The sequence below is a fragment of the Fusarium subglutinans genome, assembly GCF_013396075.1.
Source record: "Fusarium subglutinans strain NRRL 66333 chromosome Unknown NRRL66333_c0000373, whole genome shotgun sequence".
NCBI lineage: Eukaryota > Fungi > Ascomycota > Sordariomycetes > Hypocreales > Nectriaceae > Fusarium > Fusarium subglutinans.
The window spans coordinates 1-24,542 of record NW_023502436.1 but is presented as its reverse complement, the minus strand read 5'-3'; the positions used below and the strand labels follow the sequence as shown (position 1 = coordinate 24,542).

The following is a 24,542-nucleotide window of genomic DNA, read 5'->3' as shown; positions in this document are numbered from 1 at the left end:
AATAAGACCTTTATATAAAATTAGGTCTTAACACTTTTAAAATACTAAATAATAAAAAAAGTAACCTTATAAGGCTTAAATTAGTAATCTTTAGTTACTATTACCTTACCTTTTAATTTAGGCTAAATTTTAATTAATATAAATTCCTTAATAATTAAGAAAATAAGCTAAATAAGCTTATTAAAAGAGTTAAAAATAAAATAAAAAGTCTTTTTAATAAAACCTTTTTAGTAAGCTTAAAAAGCAATAAGCTATAACTACAAAGCTTACTTATTAAGTATATAGTAATATAAAGAAATAGGTAAATCTAGCTTTTAAAATAAGTAAATAGACTTTAATATAAAAGCTTAATCTTTTAGATATAGCTACTAATAGAGTTATATATAGTATAAATAAATATAGTTAAAATTACATTAAGTTCCCTTAAAGAGGGAAGAGAAGAGAGGGCTTATCAGACTAAAGATAACAGATATTCTTATCAGTGGAGTGAACAATGGGAACTGTGATTACGACGAATGCGGATGGAATAGTTTACATGGCTATGCATACATGAACAAGTTGGAAGCAGAGAAGCTTTGGCCAGGACATTTCTGTACTATCTCCATCTCGGTGGCACTAAAGACAGCAGAGACGATGGCTGATCCAACCCCAAGAAAACGAAGCATTTCATGTGGCAAGAGTCGCTTACATCGCGTTCCAGAATATAGATTTCGGCGTCTTTGGATACTGGAAGCGGTTCACAAGAGTATCGGGCTTTGCCTTGAATGCGTTCGAGGAGGTAGCAGGTCTTCCAGCTGCGAAGAACCATCCCATAGTTCTCACAAATAGTTTTTCTAAGTATGGAAATCTCTGGTCTAAATTATATACAAGTATGAAGTAAAAGTCTAAACTCCATGGCTATTAAATGCCTCACAGGCCGTACTGGAGATAACGTAAAAGCTGTCCAAATATCATAGTTCCGCTGGCATTCATCGAGACAGGCCAGCATAGGTGGATGAAGTGATCAAATGACAAGATGCCGTCACAAACGCGAAAATCTAACCCCGCTAGTGTATCTTACAACAAAAGCATCCCAACCAATGCAGTAATCATGATCCACGATGTGAGGTCATATCTGTGAGCTTCTGAAACAACCACTGATGTAGTATAGGGCGCTCCCTTGGACTCTGAAGGAGCTTGGCCCTGGTCAACAGATGATGATTGAGATGGACGTGCTGAATTGCCGAGTGGAGAAGTAGGGATAATGCTTGTTCCCGTTGTCAAGCTCTTCGGGGATGATGGCTGGGAGGGATTCGCCGGCGAATTGCTGTTGGAATCTGCTGAGCCTTGAACTGGAACAGATGGCTGCGGGTTCCCTTGTTCCGGCTGCTTATAACCATTGGTTGCTCCAGCGGAAGTAGGGGCCACGTGCTGGTGTGTCTTGTAGCTGGGATGGGAACCCTGTATTCCTGCGGTTTCAGTAGGGTACTCAGGCTGTCCGTTCTTCGAGCCAGGTTGAGAACCTCCTGTAGGATAACTATTGCCGCCCGCGTCTGTCTGATGCCCTCCAACCCAACCGGAAGGGTATTGAACTATCGGATGTGTATGGCTCGCAGGGCCAGTCTCACAAACAGCCTTTGGTACTGTTAGGGTAACAATATCGCCGCCTTGGGTACAGGCAACAGTTGTCATATCCACTGTTGGGTACACCTGGTTCTTGCATCCGCAAGGGCTGTAGAGCAGGGTGATAGGAACACAGGTTGTGATTAGAGATGCAGGATTGCTTGGGTTGACAGTAGTGTAAGTAACAGTGGTTACAGTCTCGGCAAATCGAGTCTTGGTGTAGGCATGGTCGATGGTCAGAGTCGAGTAAGCAGTATGGATGGCTGTTGGGGTAGGGAGAGATGTTGACAGGCAAGTTGTGGAGTTGGTCTCTGTGACGGTGGAATCAGAGACCGAAAGCGTCTTTGAGCCGGTGTTCTTCGTTGTGAAGGAGGAGAAAGAGTATGAAGCGTCTGTTTGACTGGAGTGTGCAGGACCACTTGATTCAGAAGTCGATTCGTAAGCGCGGGAAGAAGAAGAGGTTGGTACGGAAGACGAAGAGGATGAGACATCCGAAGTGGAGGGAAGCTTTTTGCGATAGAGGGTCAAGAGATGATTAGGCGCTATCTCACGATGCAGAAGTTTCCGTCCGGCGCGAAGAATGCCTCCGCAGAATAGAGTGCGATCTCCAGGGCATGTGAGATCGCAGCGTGCATCCGCTACAAACTCCGTATCATCGAGCACATCAGCTCTATAACAAGTTCTAGAAAATATTAGCTTGGGTACTCATAGATCAAAAGGAGAACTTACTCTTGATAAACACCAATGTACGCGCTTCCCAAAGCCAAGTCGATACACTTTCGGGTAGTCATTCCTGGATCAGTAGCTACCTCTTTGAAGGATGGATAGCCCTCAAGGGATTTCAAACAGCCCGTGAAGGTATATTCACCAATCGTAGGAATGTTAATTGCGGACGGCGTTGACGAGGTCGAAGGTAAAGCGGAAGTATCTGATGTGGACTGTATCTCAGTTGAAACATGGCTGGTGTAGCTTACGCTGGATGCTGTTGCGGCGGTGTCTATCGCGGTAACCGAAGTCGTAGTGGATGGTGTCTGCACAGTTGATGCCTTAGTAGTCGACGTGTCGGCGGGCGACATATCTACGCTGGAAGTATCGGTGTGCAACGAGCCTGTACTAGTTGCGACGGTAGTGAGCTCTAGAGAAGTGGACTCTTCGGCTGATGTCGATACTGATTGGGCAACCGTTGTAGACTCTGAGACCGATTCTGAAGATGGCGATGAGAAATCGGTTGATGTAGATGCTGACAGTTCAGTTGTTGACGAGATAACCTCTATTGAAGTTGTAGCTGAAGCAGATGTAGACTCCAGTGTAGATTGGAGTGCAGAGTCTGATGTTGTCACTGAAGCAATGTCTTGTGAAGACGATAATGATGTAAATTGTGACGATGTCGCTGGCAGTGAAGTAGTTGCTTCGGAGGTTACACTTGACGTAGTGGTAAATGATGACGACTCCGCTGTAGCCTCTATTGAGGTTGTAGCTGATGCAGCTGAAGCAGATGTAGACTCCAGTGTAGTAGATTGGAGTGCAGAGTGTGATGTTGTCCCTGAAGCAATGTCTTCTGAGGACGATAGCGATGTGAATAGTGAAGTAGTCGCTTCAAAGGTTACACTTGACGTAGTGGTAAATGATGACGACTCGGTTGTACCCGCTGTTGTAGTCTCTGACGTGAGTGCTGATGAAGTCTCTTGGGACTCGGATGATATCGACACTGAAGAGCTTGTGTATAATGTCGATATTGTAGACCCTGCGGTGGATTCAACACTTACAGAAGTCTCAGATGATGTAGAGGTTGATGTAGATGAAAGTATCTTGGAAGCAAAGTCCGTACCAGGGGAGGCTTGAGTGCCAGCGAATGATTCAATCAGATCGCATTCACTGTAAGGAGGAGGTTGGAAATTCACAGCGATGCACCTGTTGTCATTGTCACATCGATCTAGGCATCCTTTCATGCTATCTTCTTCATCTCGTCGATAGATAGATTCGCCAGTCGAGGAAGTATCGCAACTGACAGTGAACCCGTTCCCATGAGGCCCGGTATAAGTACTGCCCTCCATTTGACTGCAAGTCGACGGTCCTGGTGCTGCTGCAGTTGATGTGGTGGCCAACGAGGTGGTGGTAGAAAGTTCTGTAGGGGCCTCGGTTGTAGACGAGACAGCTGGTCGAGATGCCACATACGCCATGTCCTGTTCAGAGTCTTGCATGATACCGCTAAAGTCCTCGTACAGGTAACATTCGTAAAAAATGTGGTTGAAGTTGAGTGCGCGGCAAGCCAGGTTATCAGCGCAGAATGCCATGCATTCACTCAAGCTGTGCACCTGGCTGTTATATTCGATCGGAATACTGCCAGTTGCTCGCCAACCGCAGTTGGTATTGAATTCCACACCGTCAACGGAGGTTGGAGAATCGAGTTGGTCGCAAGATAATGGACCCGAGGCGGCAGAGGTTGTAGCTGAGACGGCTTCAGTTGTAGTCGAGATGGCATCGGTTGTCGTCGTGGTTGGCGCAGGTGCCAGCACAAGAGCCATATCAAATAGATTGTTAGGCGTTGGGCCATCCGACTCGTCCATTAAGTAGCAAAGAAGCTGGCTCTTGTCAAAGAGTGCAACTTTGCAACCTGTGGTGATGCCACACCGGCCGATGCATATCTCCAAATCAGTAGCGTCGAAGGAGGGACCGATTTGATTGCCGCCGGTCGAGTATGAATTGCAAACAATCTCGAATTGCGTGTTGGAAGGGCCGTCGTAGGGGTTGCTCAGCTGGTTGCAGGGTACCGGTGCTGACGATCTTGTTGTTAAGGAAGAAGTAGATTCCGATGATATTGCTGAGTCAGTTAATGTGGTGGAAGCTTCTGATGACGATGATATTGCTGAGTCAGTTGATGTTGCGGAAGAAGTAAAGTCCGATGAGCTTGCCGAGTCAGTTATTGTGGTGGAAGCTTCTGATGACGATGATATTGCTGAGTCAGTTGATGTTGCGGAAGGAGTAGAGTCCGATGAGGTTGCTGAGTCAGTTAATGTGGTGGAAGCTTCTGATGACAATGATGTAGTACTAGTAGCAGAAGCAGTCACGTATGTGACGTAAGAAATAGTCCCGCGAACTGTTCCCGAAGCAGCCTGTGTCACGACAGAGGTCGCTTCGTACGTCGTGGTAGACACGACACTCGTGGTGTCATAATCAACCTTGAAGGGCTGATCGCAGTCGTTACAGGGTCGCATCTTGATCATGACAGCAGTATCGCCATAGCCATTGTGAAGATCACATACAGCTATCTTCAACTCTATAGATGGAGTGGAGGGCTTTATCGAAAATCGAAGAGGAGGAGATGTCCAGGCGAACGCTGTATCGCCGTTTGGTGATGGTATGCCCCAAGGGTCGCTGAGGTACTTTGACGACGAGTCGAGTGGAGTTCCAGTCTCGTCCTTTGCGACATTAACGCCATTAACCAGGATCAGAACCTTATCTGCAGAACTTGTTGAGTTAGCCTTTAGGTGTTCATTGCCATAGAAGTAAAGTACTTACACAACATCACAGCTTGCAATAACCATGTCGACGACGAATGTGGTCGCCTTAGTTAGAACAACGTTCAAGAGATAATTTGCTCCATTGTAGGAGTCCGGACCACAATAGCTCTGGGTATATGCATCATACTGGTCCGTAGTATAAGAGCTTGGGCATGTAGAGCCAGGCGTCAAAGGCGCTGCGGTTAAACTTCCAGTGGATATAATAATGCCGCTTCCCATTCCAAAAGGGCCATCAGTGAAGGATCTAATGGCTGCAGGGTCTCCACTATAGCCCGAGGATGAAGAGTAGATATCTCGAGAATTGCCAAAGAGAATCTGGGCCAGCGCCAGTCCGCCTTTTGCTGTGGGAGAAATGTTGATACCTGAACAGAGAGGTATAAGCGATGCCCAAATGGCACAAAGGGTTGTTTGTGGCCTCATGGTGAAGGGGCAGCGATAAATCGTGTAAGCCTTGGAGAAGAAAATCCCAGTAGATGCATCAAAACCTGTCAAAATCGCGGGTTTGACAATTTAGTTAAAAACATTACCCCTTGGGAGAAATTTATGTACGCCACTGCTCTGTTTATATTATTAAACATCCAAATTAAGCGAGAAAATAACCAATCTTGCAGTGATGAGCGAGCCAGCTGAAGTCGGCCGCTAAAGGGCTATGTGGGGCGTTGCGTGATGCGCTGTTAAAGTCGATGTCTTAATATTGGCCAAGTTGCCTCTTTCGGTTTACTGCCTAAGTACTTCTTTTACTAGTTTCAGCAGCTAATGCCTGTTGCAAAGCTTGTTGGCTGGTAGCAAAAGCAATAGTGTCAATTTCAGAGGGGCCAAAAACCAATATACGAGATATCCTAGTCTTAATTAGGCTTAAAGATAAGCTTCCAGCTAGCCACTAGCACAGGCGAGTTCAAAATCTTGATACTGTTTGCAATGAGGATAATTCGATTCTTGATGATGGGAAGCGTTATTTACATTTACGATTATAAGCAGCTGTCACTGAAAAGATAAAGTTGGATGTGTCTGAGTATTTGAGCATCTCTGTGATGATTACAATTGACGCCTTAACGTAAATCAGTCTATGGCACTAAGATGTTCTGGATTCCGCCACCGCGAGCAAAAGTTTGGCGCTATTGATTGCCCCACGGGCACTAACACAAACGGGAAACCCCCTGATACCAACCGCTCCGTTATCTGTAAATCATCTGGCCTCGGTGGTAAGTCTAAAAGACGTTGCGAAAGATGTTACAATGATATAACTTGTTAGCCTCTCTGTTCCTTTGGTTGTTGAGATTCCTCGGAGTAATGCAAAGATCTTCTTTCTGTATAGCGATAACGTAGAAATTTTAAGAGAGTCAAGGCCGATGGTGCTTATCTTAGCGCCGTTTCACTTACCTGAAATCATCAGCCCCTTTATTATTACTCTCCATTCTCAACCTCGCTTGTTAGCGGGCTCAACGCTACGGGCCGAGGCCAAGGTTTGAGGTACAGGGTAAAGCCGCCACGGCGTAGGTGTTTGAAATGTGTAAGCCATGCCTTTCTGTGTTTAATATCTTAATCTGCTGCTGTTTATTAATCTTAGAAGTAAGGAACTCAAAGCAATAAGTACCAATATATAGTACTTAGGTCTATTAGAGATAGTTATTACCGTTTAGAAAAATATCAAGATAAAAAGATCGTTTTTTGTAAATAGTAATGAGTAAGGAGAATCTCGAGGAGTCATGCAGGTTCTGTGGATTACCGTTCTTTTAAGCAAGACTTCTAATGACACAAAGGGTATTTTGCATCCATCGGGATAACTGGCTTCTCGGGCCGATCGCCTTGCTTGACCTCTTCTATTAATTAAAAAAAAAAAAAAGACAGCCGACGAGTGAATTTCGCGAGACTGTCGAATCTCCTCAACCCTTAAACAATATCAAGTTCAAGATGGAATGGATCCACAATGGCCTTTGATGCCATACTACTCTATATCCACGTTTGAGACTGATGATCTCAAGTAAGACAAGCCGGATGAGGAAATCTATTCGAGCCATTGTATGTAACCTCAGTCTTGCAGCCTTGCTGGACCGATGTTGCAATAGAGCTGGGCCAGACATCCAGCGCTGTGGGGACCTGATCATTCCGAGCTCAAATGTCAGGGATTGAACGGCTATAATTGCCGATTGTCTCCTCTTTGCCGCAGATAAATTCGGATCGACCACGGGACTGTCGACGGATCTGGCCAGTGAGATCCGTAAGTCGTGCTATAAAAGAGACTGTCACCGCTGTGTTGCTATTGAGCCTTCTTGAAATGGCTAGTGCTGACTCCAAAGGATCCTGAAGTGAGACAAACGGTCTCTTAATTGAATCATGTCCACTACTAGAACGACGGTGCATGTAATAGTGAGCCGAATAGAAATCATAGGTCATTTTACAATCGTATATTTCCACCCTTTGGCCTCCGTACTGGCCAGGATTTTATTAAATCAGGCGACTCGCCTGGTCGCGGATACGAGCATGGACCCTTGATAATTCACAAACCGAGAAGTTCCCGACTTGAAGATGGCTTAGCATTATTGTAGAAAGAGTAGGTATAGATATATAATGTTCAGGGGCTGTCAGTAGAGAAGAACACGAATAGCCTGAATATGACCTAAAAGCCCGGAGCGTCGGCTACTTAGACACAGCCAAAACATAGACATTTCATAGAATTATTCGATCACAATTGGTCACTTTACTGGTTCTGGCCACAATCACAACTACAAACAGATGGGGCTATTCCTGCAAATGGACATATATACGGAAAATGCTCTCTTCGCTTAATTGGCAGGAGGAACATTCGGTGACTTTGAAAATGGGCCCAGGCCAGGTAAGCCCATACTATTGCGGGCAAATCGCTAAAACGGCCAATGAAACATAGCAGGCGCCTATGGGTTGGATAGGTCTTTTTGTAAAATGTAATCCTTCAGAGGCAAAAGTTCATGAGCCGATGTCTGAGGTGACGGGGATATCGAAAGTGTTGAGCGCAATGTACTCCAGCCAAAAGCCTAGACGTTGGGTATATAAGTCTCTGACTCTCCCACATATCTATCAACAGCCACTCATCCAAACACTCAAACTTCACACCAACCCTTCAACCAACTTCTACAACCTCCAACCATCAAAATGCTCGTCAACACCAGCTTCCTCACTCTCCTCATGGCAGCCTTCGCCGCAGCCTCTCCCATCACAGAGTCCACATCCACCCTCACCAAGCGCAAGTCAGTCAACGACTGCGGCGACTCTACCTTTGAGAACCATTCCTCCGGAGGCTCTCCTCAAGTTTCTGACTGCCAGCAAATCGCCCGCAACATCGCTGGCGGCGGCACCTGGACCGTCGGTGCTGGTGGCGAGCAACACCAGCTGGTCCAGTACGGAACCTGCGCTTTCGGTGCACAGGGCTCTGGGTCCAACATGAACGCTGCTTATATCGGCAATCAGGACATCATTGATCTGATTAACAGCTCTATCGACAAGTTTCAGTGGGAAGGAAAGGTTGGCGCTGCTGGTGTTATGGGATGCCAGAGTCTTACTGGACTGGTCGGAGGGGTTGACATGCGATGGGGTATCTACCATACCTAAGCATTTTTGGCAGTGCTTTGGTGATGCTAAGTCACATAGGGTTTGAGAATTACAGCATTGGGGGCCTGTGGGGGTCTTTCGTGGATACAGGAGGAGCTGTTTTCTTTACAACATACGGCATGTTCTATTCTTAGTCTGGCTCTTGTTCAGCTTGCCAGGCAACTAGTTGAGTTAACTGTATATGAAATAGATTTCTTCTACTATGATACGCGAGGTTTTTCCTTTCCTAGCACTATACTCATTTGCAAGCACTACCTTCCTTCGCTGTAGGTAATACAGAGCCACAGACGTAGCAAGTTCTCTCTATCAAGGTCCCAAACGTGAACATGGGTCATTGCCTTGACGCAGTCCGATAGATATCACTTCTTATCCGTATCCTGGCGACGTCGAATATCCATAATATACAAATGCAATGATCTTGATGTCCATGAATAAATCTTTATGCAATGCAATGAGAGTGACGTCTTGGAGAAATAATTTGGAGAGAAGCGCACCGTAACTAGCTCCAAGAGTTGCTCAGACTTGATCGTAAAATCAGCCCGGCGAAGTTGAGTGATGGGGGTAGTTGTACTGGTAAAGGGAGGCTGTGTGATTATGAGGGGGATGCTGAGCCATTGGATGTTCTTGTAGATAGCGGTAGTGACGATGGTCGGGTGTGGAGAAAGGTTGCTGGACAATGGAAGGCGACGAGTGGCTCTTATTCTGTAGAGGAATGCTTGCTGAGTCATTGTGTATATGAAACGTCTCCATCGGTTCTCTGGGAGTTATTATTGCTCGTCCCGGGTGAACAAGATTGAAAAGAGCAACGGTGGCGAAGATCATCGAAGCGTCAAACACGTAAATATATGTTTCAGTTGACTGAAATGGGCCGTTCGATCCGGTGATGTACTCAACCAAACGGAAAAGAGAACGGATCATGATCAGACCACTGTCAACGTAGAGAACGAGGACAAATTGCTTCCAGGGAGAGGTAGAAGAAAGGCTTTTGCTGGTCGGGTATGCAGTCATTCGACGATGGAAGATATGAAGAATGGTAATGAAGAATGCGAAGAAGTAGATTTGAACTGCAAGGCCAAGGATGATGATGTTCTGCCCCATCTTCTGGTCACCCTTGGACTTGGCTTTGGTTAGCATACCTCCTCCTGTGGTTATCAGAGGTTAGTATCGCGACCAGCGCCAAAGGATATGGTTCAAACTTACCTGCAGATTGTGCCAGAAAGGAAATGACATCACCAATAACAAAGGTATTTGTCAAAAACTCAATCGGGACGAGTGAGTAATCGTCGGCTCCGAGGGATTTGATGAGTTTTCCAAGCGACATATAGATAGAAGCTGCCAACATCGTTGGACCGAGGAGTAGAAGGAGACTTTGGAGGACATAAGGCATAATAGCCCAGTCAGGAGTCTGCTTTGCAGATATTGCACGCCCGGCATAACCGATTGCCTCGACTGTTGTGGATTGATGAGTGCGTGCTCGGGGGCAAGGAGTATTAGCTACTTACAAATACAGCCAATAAGGAATGGAATAAGATAGAAAGTTCGGTACCAGATGAGTTGAAAGAGATGGCAGAGTGTTAAAGCACTAAATAAAGCTAGAAAGATAATTGCGGCGGTAAAAGATGGGTCGTAGTGGTAAAGCTTGAAATCCGACATAGTAGGGGCATTGGCTACAAAACGACTGAGCTTAGTGTAAGGAAAAGGGAGACGAAGAGCGAGTGGAAAACCCTTTTCTTTTCCAGAAAATGATACAAACGAGTGTCTGAAATATGAATCTCGAAGTGACTGTACTAGAGGGTTCCCCAGAGGTATCAAAAGTATTTATCTGAAAGACAATTGTATTTGACAACAATGACCGGCCATTCCGCTGATGTTAGGCTTGCTGATCGACCAACCCGTATTATTTACGGGCGGGGTATGCAGGACTGGATTAAAAATAGGCTCTCTAGTCTATACAGGTTAGACTGCAATTTTTATACACGTATTAAGAAGCTTATCTCCAGTGATTCATCTGTGATATTTTCATGGAGTCGGGACAACTGCAACACCGCATAGACTCAAATAGTGCATCATTTGCTTGCATTTCTCAGTCCAGTCAATAATGCTGGCTTTCGACTGTTATGATTAATGAAGTTATGTTATGATCGTCCTCGTCGTCTGATAGGCAAAGTCTATCATGCCGTAAATTATAACGGAGAACAGCAGACGAATCTCTAAGAGTATTGATGTCATTGGAGCCAACTCTACTATTGCAAAATGCGAACAATCAACGATGTAACAGTCAAACAAAGAGCCAAACTTCTGAGACCCGTCGGTTCATACAGATGACAAAGGATCTCAGGATCGTCAATGTTGCTGAGACAGATGCAGGATATCGTGGATATGTGTCGAGTTGATGATTCTGAATGCAGAACTAGATAAATTAGCAACTTGTTTGCTCGGGTCAAGGCGGCTGGTTACATGGACAGTCATAAGTCCCATACACATGATCGAAACACATGGTGCAAACATTGGAGAGCTAAGTAGACTGTCATGCCGTAAGTAGAGATGCACCAGGCAGTTTAAGGAAGGACTCACGTTATGAGTGTAAGCAGTGATAGAAACGAGATATTGAGCCAGTTACTCTTGTTGGACCAGTCTCTTCAATTTGCTGGATCATCTGGTCCTGACCAAGCGATGGAATCCAGACCATTAAGCGGAAGAGGCATTTCTCACCTTTCTCCTGCTCGGCATGGCGCTTAATAGAGTTATTTTGTCCAAGTTTAAAGTAAATGCAATATTCTCTTCTCGATATTTGATGGCGGAAATTTTTGTTTGAGTGACCTTTGAAACGAGCATTGAATAGACTAATCAGCATGGCAAGCTATGAGGGCGGGGAGGCAGTATATATATTTCTTAGGCGATGAAGATACAGGTTACTCAAATCCCGTTGAGGACCAGTATATATTTTTCACTTTTCACGCATTTCGCAAAGTTAGCGATCTTGGTCACTATTGAAGCTAGACCTTTTGCTTTCCGTGTGATGAAAGTGGGCACTGAAATTTACGCGTATTTCAACAGCTAAATTGCCCCAAGCTCTTTTATTGCGCGCGCTATCTACATGTGTTCCAATTAAGGACGGTTTTATTTTTAGTTGCGGAGACAAGTCCCAAGTGATGACCTGTTATTACCTAGTCATGTTGCTCCGTGCACTATCGAGATCTTATTTTCCCCAGCTCCAAATCCTCTTATCTCACCATCTCAGGCTCCCTATCCGTATCTTCCGACGCATCTGAAATACGCGTAATTAAGAACCAGCTACTTCCTTTCTATTTCTCTGTCTCGCCATTCCTTTAACCGCTGCCGCATCAAGCATATCGGTAGTATCAGCCAATCCAGGCACTTACAAGGACCCTTCTTTGGTACCTACTCTAGGAATGCAACGCTGTAGACATAAAAAGTCAAGAAAAGGCTACCTCAAGTGCAAGCGCCGGCATATCCGGGTAAGTTTTCTCTATATGCTACATGTATGCATGCGTCAGTATTCTTAACAAGTTTTGGTAGTGCGACGAAGGCAAACCCATTTGTATGAACTGCATTACTGCAGAGCGAAATTGCGAGTATCGCGAGCGCAAGTCTCCGGTATGAACCATGCCCCATGTCATTTTGTGCTCATTTCATCGAGTTCATTTACAACTCTTTCGGCCGCTTTCTCACAGTTTGTTCCCAGGATGTGAACGATGCCGCCCTATCATCCTCAGAGTCGAACGCGACCTTAATCCAAGAGAAAGAGAATTCGTCAGCCATAAGCAGTCTAAGAATAGAAAAGACACAGACGACCGACGTCAACATAAGCCATCTAGAGCTACTTGTTCATTTTTCATTCGCCATATATACCCCAGAGCTTGGAGAGGATCATTTATGTACAAAGTTAGTACTAGAAGCTGTCCTGAGAGAGAAGTATTTAATGCTTGAGGTCCTGGCATTCTCGGCTCGATACTTATCAACCGCCAATACCGACGAGGCAGATTGCTATTCACGCCAGGCAGTGGAACTGCAGACCAAGGCTATCGAACTATTCAACAGTGCGGACACTACCACTTCTGATGATAATTCCATAGCTAGGCTACTATTATCCTCCATACTAGGCCGCCACATGTTGGCCGATGTGCTCGCCAGTCGAGATCCTGATCTCGAGTCATTTGTCGACCGATTTACGCAGGGTGCACGAGTTCACCGGGGCGTCAGAGCTGTCACGACAGCACAGGAATGGGAGATATTACTAACGTCAAACGTCGGTCCTCTTATCACGAGGTGCAATGATCCTCTGGGCTTTCATAACCCACCTCCGCTTCCCTCGCATTATCTGTCACTGCTGTCCCGGACGACACGGTTAGACCATCATGATAACTTATAAGGAGGCGTGCACCAAGGCGCTTAGCCTAGTAGAAGGGGCTCTTGATGTTCTACAGCATCCTGACAGGAACTCATTTGGCCTACGCATGATATTTGTTTGGCCGATTCTATTACCAGAGCAATTTATCGATTTGCTGGAAAGGGGTATTCCGGAAGCTATCGCTATCATGGGTGGGCCGTTATTCTATTCTCCTTCACGCTGGGGAGTCGCTATGGCAGGTGAAGGATGTAGGACAGTATTTGTTAAAGCTAGTGTCTTCGTTTCTTGGATCCGATTGGGACGAATGGCTTCAGGAGCAGGACCTATCATTACTGCTAACTGCGTGTGTTTCCAACGGACTTATAATATAGATACAATAGATAAGGGGACAGCGGTCTAAGTAATTTAATTTAGAAATTAAGACTTTAGATATACTTTTATATATATTTAAAGAAATTATGAAACTAACCTTAGATAAATTTAAATTTCAACATACTTAAATATAGCTAAGACTATATTTTAAGTTTTAATTCTTATCCTGTAGCTAGGTAAAGCAATCTATAGTATTAAATACAGTTAACTATTATTTATTTGTATATCTTATTGCCAGCGCCTACCTTGTCAATATCTTCTTTACAGTTAGTTATATAAATGCAAGTTGGCTTGATGGATAAATCTTTTACCTTTATCCAGAGATTCTCACAGACTGAAATTTGAATACAGGGTAGGCGGAGTAATAATGTGTAAGCACTAACAAGGGTTGCCATCATTAACCACAAGTCATCCGTCCTACGTCCATTATCTTACACAGTCTAGCGCGCGTCTGTGTCGGCACGCGGTACTTTATTAAGTTCCGCCCTGGGCTCGAAAAAGTGCTTCAGCGCAGGCTCAGATTCCCAAGCCGCGACCGTGACGCTTCGTTCATTCCGCTTTCGTGATAGGGACAGATACACCAACGGATACAGTATGAATATCGCTGAGGTTACCGCGGAGCCTCGTTTCAGTAGGACTTGCGAGGTATTATGAACCAATGCATGTCAGCGCCATTGCTAATGCGAGCCCAAGGGTTGCCGGAAGAGGAAGATCAGATGCATCTCAGACCCTTCTAACTCACGTCCTTCGCCGGAAAAGTGCAACCGCTGCAAGGAGCTGGACATTGAATGTATCTTCAAAGCTCCAGCCACAAGAAAAAGACGGAGACGAAATGAAACAAGGATCCATGAACTTGAACAGAAGCTTGAGGAAGTTCAGCGAGCCGTCGCTACAGGAGGCCAAAGAGACCTGTGCATACCAACAACCTCAGAAGCCTCGATAACGCCCGCGAGTACCCAAGACTCGTTTCTATCGATTGGGCACACCTCAACCACGTCTTCAAGCCAGTCGACATCTTATCAAACTACCAGCGAATCGCCGGCCAATGGAGATCCTGGATCGAGGGGTCTTGTTGAAGAATCACTTGCAGATGAACTTTATACCTAGTTCTTTACTGACCTTTTACCGCACTACCCTTTGATTCTCCCCGACGCTGCGTTTTCATGGCGGACGTTGCAGCGAGATCGACCAGCGCTCGTCCGAGCCATACTCGCAACGTCATCAAGCAGCTCGAGGCCAGAGCTCTGGACACCACTCTTTCGAGATGCAGAGCGATACATCATGGAAGAAGCAATGATTCACGGTCGGAAATCCATAGACCTCATACAAGCTGCTTTGGTTCTTGTTACTTGGAGTCATCCACCGGATGAGTTCCAGCATCTGAACTGTAGCCAGTCCATTAATATCGCAGCACCTATAGTGATTGACCTGCAATCCTCAAATGACGAGCGATATCAAATTCCGTCATCCGATCCCCAGATTTTATATTCGAAGGAATACTTGGAAACATCCAGAGCGTTCTCAGCTTGCTACTTTCTATGCTCAGGGTACAACGTCTCTTCCTCTTTTGGATATCCCGTAGTTATGCTAATATCTATTCACTATCGCCATGTCATTCCGTAGGCCGAGCACGCTTCACTATGGCCCTTGGGTACAAGAGTGTATCGATATCTTGGATTCTCCAGCGAGCTCACATATTGGTGACACGCTTAGCAGCATGGATCAGACTCCAAAGGAATGCAGAGGAGTCTCTTGCCATAGCCAGATTTGGGTCAGGTGGGAAGTCAGGATCTAATCATTTGGACCCGCGTATCTGGTTTATTCTGCAAGGCTGTCTCGAACGTGCTAAGGATTGGAGACGGGGTTTACCAGAACAAGTCATAAGCTGTAAGGTTGCCAGTACCTTCTTTTTCTCAAGTAACTGACAGTTAAAGTAACACTCGACATACGCTACCATGTTGTTCTTCTTAACCTTTATGAACTAGGTCTTTATCAGAATCACGAGTTTCGAGATTTTCGACCTCCTTATGCTATAAAGACCTTGCTCTCTACGAACGCATCCCTTCTAGATGCGCTAGAGTATATTGATGCCCGCATAGAATGCCTGAGTGTGGCTCGGAAACTGACTCAGTTGTTCTTGCAATTCTGTCCTGAAACTTCACAGCAATTGCCCGTGATCGTCTTTACCAGATTGATGTACGCAGTTGTCATGATCATCAAGCTCGAAGTTTTTGATAAGCCTACTACCGACACCATCAAACCTCTCATGAATCTTCAAGTTCAAGACTCGAGCAAAGACAAACAGGTCAAACCCCCAGAAGTACACCAAGGGCTCCCAATACCTCAGCAACAGGTCTTGGGACTTGATTATCTGTCTCAGCCGACGGAACATAGCCTCTGTCTAGACCCATCTATGTCGCTAGATAACTGCTTCTTAGATGCCGCGGCCAGTGCTGGTGTAGAGATACTCTGGAAAAATTTCTTTACCGAAGGGCTTCTGCTTTCAGGTACAGAATAGGAGTTTGATTTGAAATCAAAGATACTCAGTTTCAGGACTATTGTCTGCACTATATGTTTTGCTTCTTCACCTTTCCTGCCCAGTCAAACCCTGACCAACGTGCCTCATCTTCCATGTCTCCATCTATGACTCCCAGGTCGAGCAGGTCGATCATCCTCATAACACTTTGCTGTACCATATCATCGATTGAGCTTGGCCTTGTATAAAAGGCCATCACTGGTGGAAATACCACGGCGCCGGCTTTCGTTACTTCAAGCATATTCTCCAAGTAAATACTCGTCAACGGCGTTTCTCTAGCCACTAGAACAAGCCTTCTTCTCTCCTTCAGTGTCACACTTGCCGCTCGTACGATAAGGTCGTTATCATAGCCCATGCGTATGCCCGCCAGTGTCTTCATACTGCATGGAACTACAATCATGCCGTCTGTGCGAAAGGAACCAGAAGATAGTGAAGCTGACACATCTAGGGATGAGTGGGTGACTGAGGCAAGAGATTCTAGATATAAAACCGTGTTGCTTGGGGCTTCGAGTTCGTATTTGAGTGTTACCCCTCCCCATTTCGACATGATAAGATGTGTCTCGACCTTGAGTTCCTGGAGACGTTTGAGGAGAGCAACTGCCAAGGGTGAACCAGTGGCTCCCGTAACAGCAACAACTATACGTTTCCGACGGCCACTGAGTCTAGCAAAGGATGATTGGTTGCGTTTTTGAGCTGGTAGGCAATGAGCCGGTGAAAGGGTTTGGAGATCATGTCCATTGAAACGGCATAAGAGGCGGACAAGAGTGCGCATCTTGGGAGGAATGGATTTGATTGAAGCTTTTTAGTAATTTCTGTTACTATTGAGAACTGAGTAGTTTGTTTGGATTCGCACAGATCGAAAATCGGATCTACTTAGCAGCTTGTAGACGATTTTAAAACCACAATCATGATACAAGTAACTGAATCGATCAGGGTACAGAGAGGAATGCCATAAGCGCTTGAGTACGTTTAGTCAGACTTTACAAATATACCACTCACTCTCGTGATAATATTTGCTTACAGTATGTAAGGTTGTAAGCACTATACACTAGAATGGGTGTGCCGATCTTGCATCATTCCTAAATTTACAACGTAAAAAGAACGCCAAATCTCACAGTCCTGCTTGTATACGAAACTCACATCAGTCTTCCCTATCTTAAATGTCTGTCCACAAAAGCCAGCAGGGTCTATTGGCTAGAGCAACCCGACGTAGACTAGCTTGTTGGGAATCTTGCCGACCATTGACTTCGCAAGGTCACCTTCCAAGCTCATCGGCCACGATGAATCAATCATTCAAGGTCACGAATGAATGTCCTCAAATGTTCTTTATACAGAGTTTTAATAGTTAAATTATAACCCCGTCAAGCTATTATAGCTAAGGACAAAGCCCGAACATCATGAAGGGCAGAGAACGATGAATCAATTAGACCTTTGAAGTGGTGTGATTTCGGATAACCGGCCGGTACGCCTTCGCCATGGAGATAAGACCTATTACATTGTGGCTTGCTACGATATGACGCATCATTGCAGTAGTGCTGAGTAACATGCTTGATAAGGCTGACTACAGCGCATTTCCAGATGTGGTACGAGGCGGCCGACAATACTTCACCCGCTTAAATTTCGTGGGTGGTCAACGACCTGGAGGGTTGACATCGAGAATGCATCTGTCAGAGATTTGAAAATTCCACGATAGTTATGCAGCGCTTTCGTTCTACACTGGGGAACAGGCTCCTCGCGAGCCGTACGTCGCGCCGGTCACTTTCAGTCGAGGGGAATTCCTCTCTTGCGCACCTCGACTTTCGGGCCTTTGTGGATGCTTTGCGACAGGACAATGACTTGGTCGATATCACTGCCGAAGTCGATCCCAAACTCGAGGTCGCAGCTGCCATTCGTCTGGCCTATGAACAGCGCACCAAGGCTCCGTTGTTCCACAATGTGAAGGGGGCAAAAGACGGCCTCTTTCGCATTCTGGGTGCACCAGCTGGTTTCTCCAGTGACCCAAAGTTTCCTTACCGACGTCTTGCACAACACCTGGCTCTTACGAAAGAAGCTGGCGTGATAGATGTCATCGACAAGATGCTATCGGCAAAGGGAGAAAAGCCGCTTCCTCCAGTTCACGTATCTACGGGGCCTTGCAAAGAGAACATCATCATGAATGATGATGTCGATCTCACCAAGCTGCCTGCTCCTCTTCTGAACAAGGCCGACGGAGGGAACTACATCCAAACATTGGGTATTAATATCATACCCCATCCAACAGAGTCATGGACAAATTGGTCAATCGCACGGGCAATGGTTTATGACAAGACACGAATGGTCGGTCTCATCATGAAGCCACAGCACATTGCTAGGATCTTCGAAGAATGGAAGAAGACCGGCAAAGACGTCCCGTATGCCATTGCCCTGGGCGCTCCACCTATCGCTACTATGGCGGCCAGTATGCCTCTACCTGCCGGCGTATCAGAGTCCGAATACGTAGGCGCACTCTGCGGTTCACCATTAGGGCTAGTCAAGTGTGAAACCAACGACATGTACGTTCCAGCAACGAGCGAGATCGTGTTGGAAGGCACCATTTCTATCACAGACACTGCCAAAGAGGGACCATTTGGAGAGATGCACGGCTACAGCTTTCTCGATGAAAACTCCCAACAGCCTTTGTACAAAGTTAAAGCCATCACCCATCGAAACAACGCCATTCTCCCAGTTTGCGTACCTGGACGCGCAAACCTCGGTCCAGATGAGACGCATACCATGATTGGCACACTTGCCTCGGCAGAAATCCGACACTTGCTTCAGCAGCAGGGCTTGCCGGTGACTCAGGTATTTGCTTTGTTCGAGACACAGGTCATCTGGGCAGCTGTTCAAGTCGACCGCAAGAAGCTAGCGGAAATGGGGACCAACGCCAAAGACTTCTGCACCAAGATAGGAGACCTTGTGTTCCGCAATAAGTGCGGAATGCAGATCCACCGTCTGCTAGTAGTAGGAGAGGACATTAACCCTTTCGACATGAATGATGTCACTTGGGCTTTTGCAACGAGGTGCAGACCAGCGATGGATGAGTTCCATTTTGAGGATGTCCCTGCTTACCCACTCGTGCCGTACATGTCGCACGGCCCTGGGACAAAGCTCACGGGGGGAAAGGTTGTGGCTAATTGTTTGTTGCCAGAGGAGTATGAAGGGAAGCAAAGCTGGGTGACTTGTGATTTTGAGAATGGATATCCTGAGAATGTTAAAAAAAGAGTCTTGAGTAAATATTAAGAGTATAGTATATTAAGATAGAACTATCTTTATAGATATTAAATATTTAGTTTATAAGATTTAAAAAGGTAGTTATACAAGCATTGTAAAGAAATTAAATTAAATTAAAGGGCTAAAAGGGCTTTATTAAGCTCTCTATAAGATAATAAAATTTATTTATTTAAAAGTCTATAAAATAAAATAATAACCTTTTAAATAAAGTAAATATACTTATTATTAATTTTAACATAAGCTTAATATACTTAAGGCTATATAAAGTATAGGGTTAGAGTATATATTAGGTCTTGGCTCAACATGCCCTTGTACTGCCTTTTCTTACAGCCTCTTACTGTCTTGATATATCTACCCCTCTAATGTCCGTGTATACAGTACCTCGTTTTAGTTAGTAACTATTTGCACTAACAATGTTTATCTCTTTTCTCTTCCTCCTAGTGCCCCTACATTGTTCAATCTTGGCCCTATATGTAGCTATATATAGAGCTCCAAAGAACAGAAGCCCAAGCAGATAAAATTCATAATATCCTCCACATCATATTTCCGTTTTCAACACTGCCTGGACTGATCTTTTTATGTAATATCCTTTGCCCATATGCCATTACCTATGGACTTCATCTACCGCTATTCTTTTGAGCCCACAGACTGTGATACTGATGGTCTTTGTGATGGCGTCCCTATCCGCAAGCACAAGGGCTTAGACCTTGATGAAGTTGCGATTTACAAAGCCCAGTATGATTGGGAAGAACATGTGGGACCCAAGCTACCTTTCAGAGGTGGTATGGGCCCAGTGCATAATTTCATCTGCCTCACATTGCCCGAGTGTCTGCCCGAGAGACTTGAGATCGTCTCATATGCAAACGAATTTGCGTTTCTTCATGATGATATTACAGACGTGGAGTCAGCAGAGACGGTCTGATATACCGTACTTGACTTTTGAAAGCGAAAGCTGACGGCATATAGGTGGCGGCTGAGAACGATGAGTTCCTTAATGCCCTGCAGCAAGGTATCCGAGATGGGGATATCGAAAGTCGCAATTCTGGAAAACGGCACCTTCAAGCCTATATCTTCAAGCAAATGGCAGCCATCGACCGGCCGCGTGCATTGGCAGCCATGAACGCGTGGGCCACCTTTGTCAATACAGGCGCTGGGTGCGCCCACGACACAAACTTCAAGACCTTTGATGAATATCTTCACTATAGATCAACTGATGTTGGTTATATGTACGTTACGTCCCAGCTTATGAAATATCTGTTAACATGAGTCAGGTTCTGGCACGCTCTCATCATCTTCGGCTGTGCTATCACAATCCCCGATCATGAGATCAACCTGTGCCACCAGCTGGCTCTCCCAGCAATCGTGTCGGTAACCTTGACCAATGATATCTGGTCTTATGGTAAAGAAGCCGCCGCAGCGGAGAAGTCTGGAAAGCCTGGCGACTTTGTCAATGCTCTTGTTGTTCTTCAAAGACAGCATAACTGCTCGCTTCAAGAAGCCGAACGTCTCTGCAGAGCACGCAACAAGATCGAAGTCGCCAAGTGTCTCCAGGTCACCAAGGAGACAAGAAAAAGAAGCGACGTTTCTCAAGATCTCAAAGACTACATCTACCACATGCTCTTTGGTAAGTGGAAATGCTATCTGGAGCACTCAGTGCCGAAGATATGACATGAGCGCTCCGTACAACGAGCGTCAGCAAGCCAGGCTGCTGCAGACAAAGGAGCAGCTCGAGTCTTCTTATGATCCGGTACAGGCTGCTAAAGAAGCGTCTATGACAGAGGCCACCGAAATTCACAGACTGTCGACGCCGGATAGCCCCGGCATCGAAGAGCTTTCAGTCAGGGCAATCTTGGAGAAGAACCGTCAGAATGACGACAAGCCTTCTGAATGGGCTGGCGGTTCTGAGACATCTGAGCCTACTACCAGTGACCACTCCCTTGAGAATGGTCGCGACGATTCTTCCACTGCCTGTAGCGCTGAGGAAGCAGACCCCAACTCCGATACAAGTATCGCAGGCAATGGGTCTGGATGGACAGTTCCTCAATCGGCTGACACTACGCACAAGAAAACATGGTCTGATGCTTGTGCTCAGAACCTGCCTCCGATGAAGGACGATGTCGTCATGGAGCCCTATCGATATCTGTGCTCCTTGCCTTCCAAGGGAGTTCGAAACAAGGCAATTGATGCTCTTAACTTCTGGCTCAAGGTTCCTGCAGATCAAGTCAACACAATCAAGGCCATTACCGAAAGTCTTCATGGGTCATCACTTATGCTTGATGATATTGAAGACCACTCTCAGCTCCGACGTGGCAAGCCATCTGCCCACGCTGTATTTGGTGAAGCGCAGACGATTAACTCGGCGACCTTCAAGTATATCCAGTCTGTTAGCCAGCTGAACCGGCTGACGAGCCCCAAGGCATTGGGTATCTTTGTTGATGAGATCAGGCAGCTGTTCATCGGGCAGGCGTACGAGCTTCAGTGGACTTCCACTATGATCTGTCCATCACTGGATGAGTATCTTCAGATGGTTGATGGCAAGACTGGTGGTTTGTTCCGCCTCCTGATGCGACTCATGGCGGCTGAGTCTTCGGTGGATGACAAGGTCGACTTCAGTCGCTTATGCCAACTATTCGGTCGATTCTTCCAGATCCGCGATGACTATGCCAATCTCAAGCTTGCCGATGTAAGTATATATTCACTATTCCATCTATTTGAATGCTAACCAACTACGACAGTACACTCAGCAAAAGGGATTCTGTGAAGATCTGGACGAGGGCAAATTCTCCCTAACCCTCGTCATCATCTTCAATGAACCCACCAGGTCGCCCAAAGCAACAGCTCAGCTGAGGAACCAGCTGGTTCAGCGCAGCATCAACAAATGTATGACCTTTGAACAGAAGATCTTGGCGTTGGACCTTATCGAGGAGGCTGGTGGCTTTGTGGAGACTGAAAAGGTACTGCACTCGTTATACAATGAGCTGGAAGTAGAGCTACAGAGGCTATCTGGTGTCTTCGGGGTGGAGAACCATCAGCTTGAGCTTATTCTTGAGATGCTGCGTGTGGAATAGGGGCAGAACAACGTATTTTCCTTTTCATTTAGTTTTACAACCGCCAGACTGTCGCTAGGTAGTAGGTCACAAATCCATTCTTTTGAAGACAATCAGACCCAAGCATGATAAAATGCATTTCAAGCTTTTTAACGCTCGAGGAATGTAATGCAAGCATCAAATAGCATTCTCATAAACTACATTTGGAAATATACCAAGTATGTACATAATGGAAATTGTACAGCTTGTTTCTTTGAACAATTGACTCACTACTTTTCAGTGCATAACTGTCGGTGAACTCGCCCTAAAGGTAACTGAGAAGCGCGCCTGATACTACAACAGCGTCCGCGGATGCACTGAACATAATCGCTAGAAACAACAGCTGACAAGACTTTGCCACTACTTGCCCTGTAGCTAAACACATGTGTTCTCGCGGCCGATTAGCGTGATTCACCAATCCAGCTGAGGCAAAGTCAGTACTATGGCATTAGGATTGTCTGTCAAAGATGCGTTGTTTTTCAAAGTCGCCAAGACACGGGAACGGAACAGTGCCCAGACTTTCCAAGCCGTCTTCCGACCTTGATAGCTAGGTACATGATGTTAACCCCCTCAAATCTGCGTGATGAGTGTAATCTATGCGCTCATTGACGTGATCAAAGTTTCGCTCGGAGGTTACTGTTTCTAGAGATTGATATACATGTTCCAAGGCTTGCAAAGTGCCAAGTCCCTCTGGGATTCTGCATTCATGATATGAGTGAGCCTGTGGTGGTTTGGGACCCCGCCCAAGTGATACGACACATGCAGGGCAAAGCATTTTGCGGAAGCACACCCCTCCTCCTTCCGGATCCACGCCTGTAAGCTGACATACAGAAGAACGCTTATTTAGTATACTACGGCCCGCTCCGGGAGGCAATGGCATGGTGGGGGTTTGTTTTCGTATCGACCAAAACAATATCCATTGCGCGTTTGTATCTTATTGAGTATCACCATGCATGCCAGCTTATCTTCCCAAGCACTGGACTCGTAAGCTTCCCCCACGGAAAATTTCATCTGCCTCCTTCAAACCAGAATAAACCAGAGTTGACATGTCTTGGCTCGCAAGTATCAGAGACTTCAGCGAGGGTGTGTTTCCCAGGAGAGCTTCTGGTTCCTGGGACTGGGGTTTATTCTTTATCAAAGGGACAACTTGGCTAGATGCACGTAAGATCACATCATGCAAATGTAAACTTGAGAAGACGTAAATGATTTGGAATCGCGATCACTGTCGAAACATTGCAACTAATGCAATTGCCTTGATTCTTCCCTATGATGATGTCAAAGTCTTGGGCCGCGAAACGCATGTCTTTGTAATCCCGATTGAAAATTCAGGCATCTCGTGCCTTTACAGCTGTGCTCCCATTTTCCGGTGTCGCTGTTCCCCCCCTTTTCCATAGCTCTATACACTTCTTCGTCCTCTCTATTCTTTTCTTTGACAAGTCGAGAAAGCAGGATGCACAGCTTCAAAATGGATAATCTCAATATTGACATTCGCCAGTGGCTTCCGGATGAGATGCCAGAGAGTGGAAACTGGAAACCCTTTGCGCTAGCAAGTGTTGTCTTTGTCGTTTTGCGATTCTCCATTATTGTTACCTACCGGCTTCTCTTCTCCCCTCTAGCCAAATTCCCTGGTCCAAAGATTGCTGCGTCAACTCACCTCTATGAGTCGTACTATGACTATTGGAAGCAAGGCCAATACTACAAAGTCATCCAACGCATGCATGAGAAATACGGTATGTTTGAGTCCCCCCTCAATTCCGTGATTCCTTGCTAGAACCTTTTTAGGTCCCATCGTACGCGTCACGCCTGATGAACTGTTAATTAACGACCCAGACTTTTATGATACCGTCTATGTTAATGGTAATATTCGAAAAACTGAGTCCTTTAGACACTTGTATAAGGCGCGTGCTGGCTATAAGTATTAGTAGCAGTTTCTATTAACTTAAAATAATACTCTTATTAAATTAGTTTAGGCAGTATACTAACTACCTAATATAATTACCTAAAATAAGCTTTTTAGCCTATTTGATAATTATATTTAATATATAAAGAGAACTTAAATATATTTACTAAAGGATAAAAAGGCCTAGTTACTTATTATAGCTCTTTAACTTAATATTAAAAATACTTCTTAAAATATAAGCTTATATACTTATTATAAAAATAATTATAAGTTAAGGCTATTAAGTAACTAAATACTATAACTATATTAATAACTTTAT

At 45.4% G+C, this 24,542-nt stretch overlaps 7 protein-coding genes across 7 annotated transcripts; 4 read left to right on the top strand and 3 right to left on the bottom strand.

Moving 5' to 3' along the window:
* Positions 1-684: 684 nt before the first annotated feature.
* On the bottom strand, positions 685-5,543 carry FSUBG_13666 (uncharacterized protein; the record flags this gene model as incomplete). Its single annotated transcript, XM_036678581.1, has 5 exons — positions 685-854; positions 923-939; positions 1,061-2,272; positions 2,332-5,070; positions 5,122-5,543. The coding sequence occupies 5 exons, from the start codon at positions 5,541-5,543 to the stop codon at positions 685-687; spliced, it is 4,560 nt and encodes a 1,519-aa protein (XP_036530875.1).
* A 2,709-nt stretch (positions 5,544-8,252) lies between these two features.
* On the top strand, positions 8,253-8,708 carry FSUBG_13665 (uncharacterized protein; the record flags this gene model as incomplete). The annotated part of the gene is made up of 1 exon (XM_036678580.1): positions 8,253-8,708. The coding sequence occupies one exon, from the start codon at positions 8,253-8,255 to the stop codon at positions 8,706-8,708; it is 456 nt and encodes a 151-aa protein (XP_036530874.1).
* A 534-nt stretch (positions 8,709-9,242) lies between these two features.
* On the bottom strand, positions 9,243-10,361 carry FSUBG_13664 (rta1 domain protein; the record flags this gene model as incomplete). Its single annotated transcript, XM_036678579.1, has 3 exons — positions 9,243-9,850; positions 9,909-10,157; positions 10,211-10,361. 3 exons carry the CDS (start codon positions 10,359-10,361, stop codon positions 9,243-9,245), a joined length of 1,008 nt encoding a protein of 335 aa, XP_036530873.1.
* Positions 10,362-16,019: 5,658 nt separating this feature from the next.
* FSUBG_13663 (3-octaprenyl-4-hydroxybenzoate carboxy-lyase) lies at positions 16,020-16,760 on the bottom strand (the record flags this gene model as incomplete). The annotated part of the gene is made up of 1 exon (XM_036678578.1): positions 16,020-16,760. One exon carries the CDS (start codon positions 16,758-16,760, stop codon positions 16,020-16,022), a length of 741 nt encoding a protein of 246 aa, XP_036530872.1.
* A 923-nt stretch (positions 16,761-17,683) lies between these two features.
* Positions 17,684-19,246, top strand: FSUBG_13662 (ferulic acid decarboxylase 1; the record flags this gene model as incomplete). The annotated part of the gene is made up of 1 exon (XM_036678577.1): positions 17,684-19,246. One exon carries the CDS (start codon positions 17,684-17,686, stop codon positions 19,244-19,246), a length of 1,563 nt encoding a protein of 520 aa, XP_036530871.1.
* Positions 19,247-19,835: 589 nt separating this feature from the next.
* Positions 19,836-22,305, top strand: FSUBG_13661 (polyprenyl synthetase; the record flags this gene model as incomplete). Its single annotated transcript, XM_036678576.1, has 5 exons — positions 19,836-20,153; positions 20,204-20,463; positions 20,509-20,890; positions 20,934-21,920; positions 21,973-22,305. 5 exons carry the CDS (start codon positions 19,836-19,838, stop codon positions 22,303-22,305), a joined length of 2,280 nt encoding a protein of 759 aa, XP_036530870.1.
* Positions 22,306-23,788: 1,483 nt separating this feature from the next.
* Positions 23,789-24,542, top strand: FSUBG_13660 (cytochrome P450 monooxygenase monooxygenase; the record flags this gene model as incomplete). Its single annotated transcript, XM_036678575.1, has 2 exons — positions 23,789-24,053; positions 24,106-24,180. Coding segments are annotated over 2 exons (340 nt in total), but the record flags the coding sequence as incomplete, so codon positions are not given.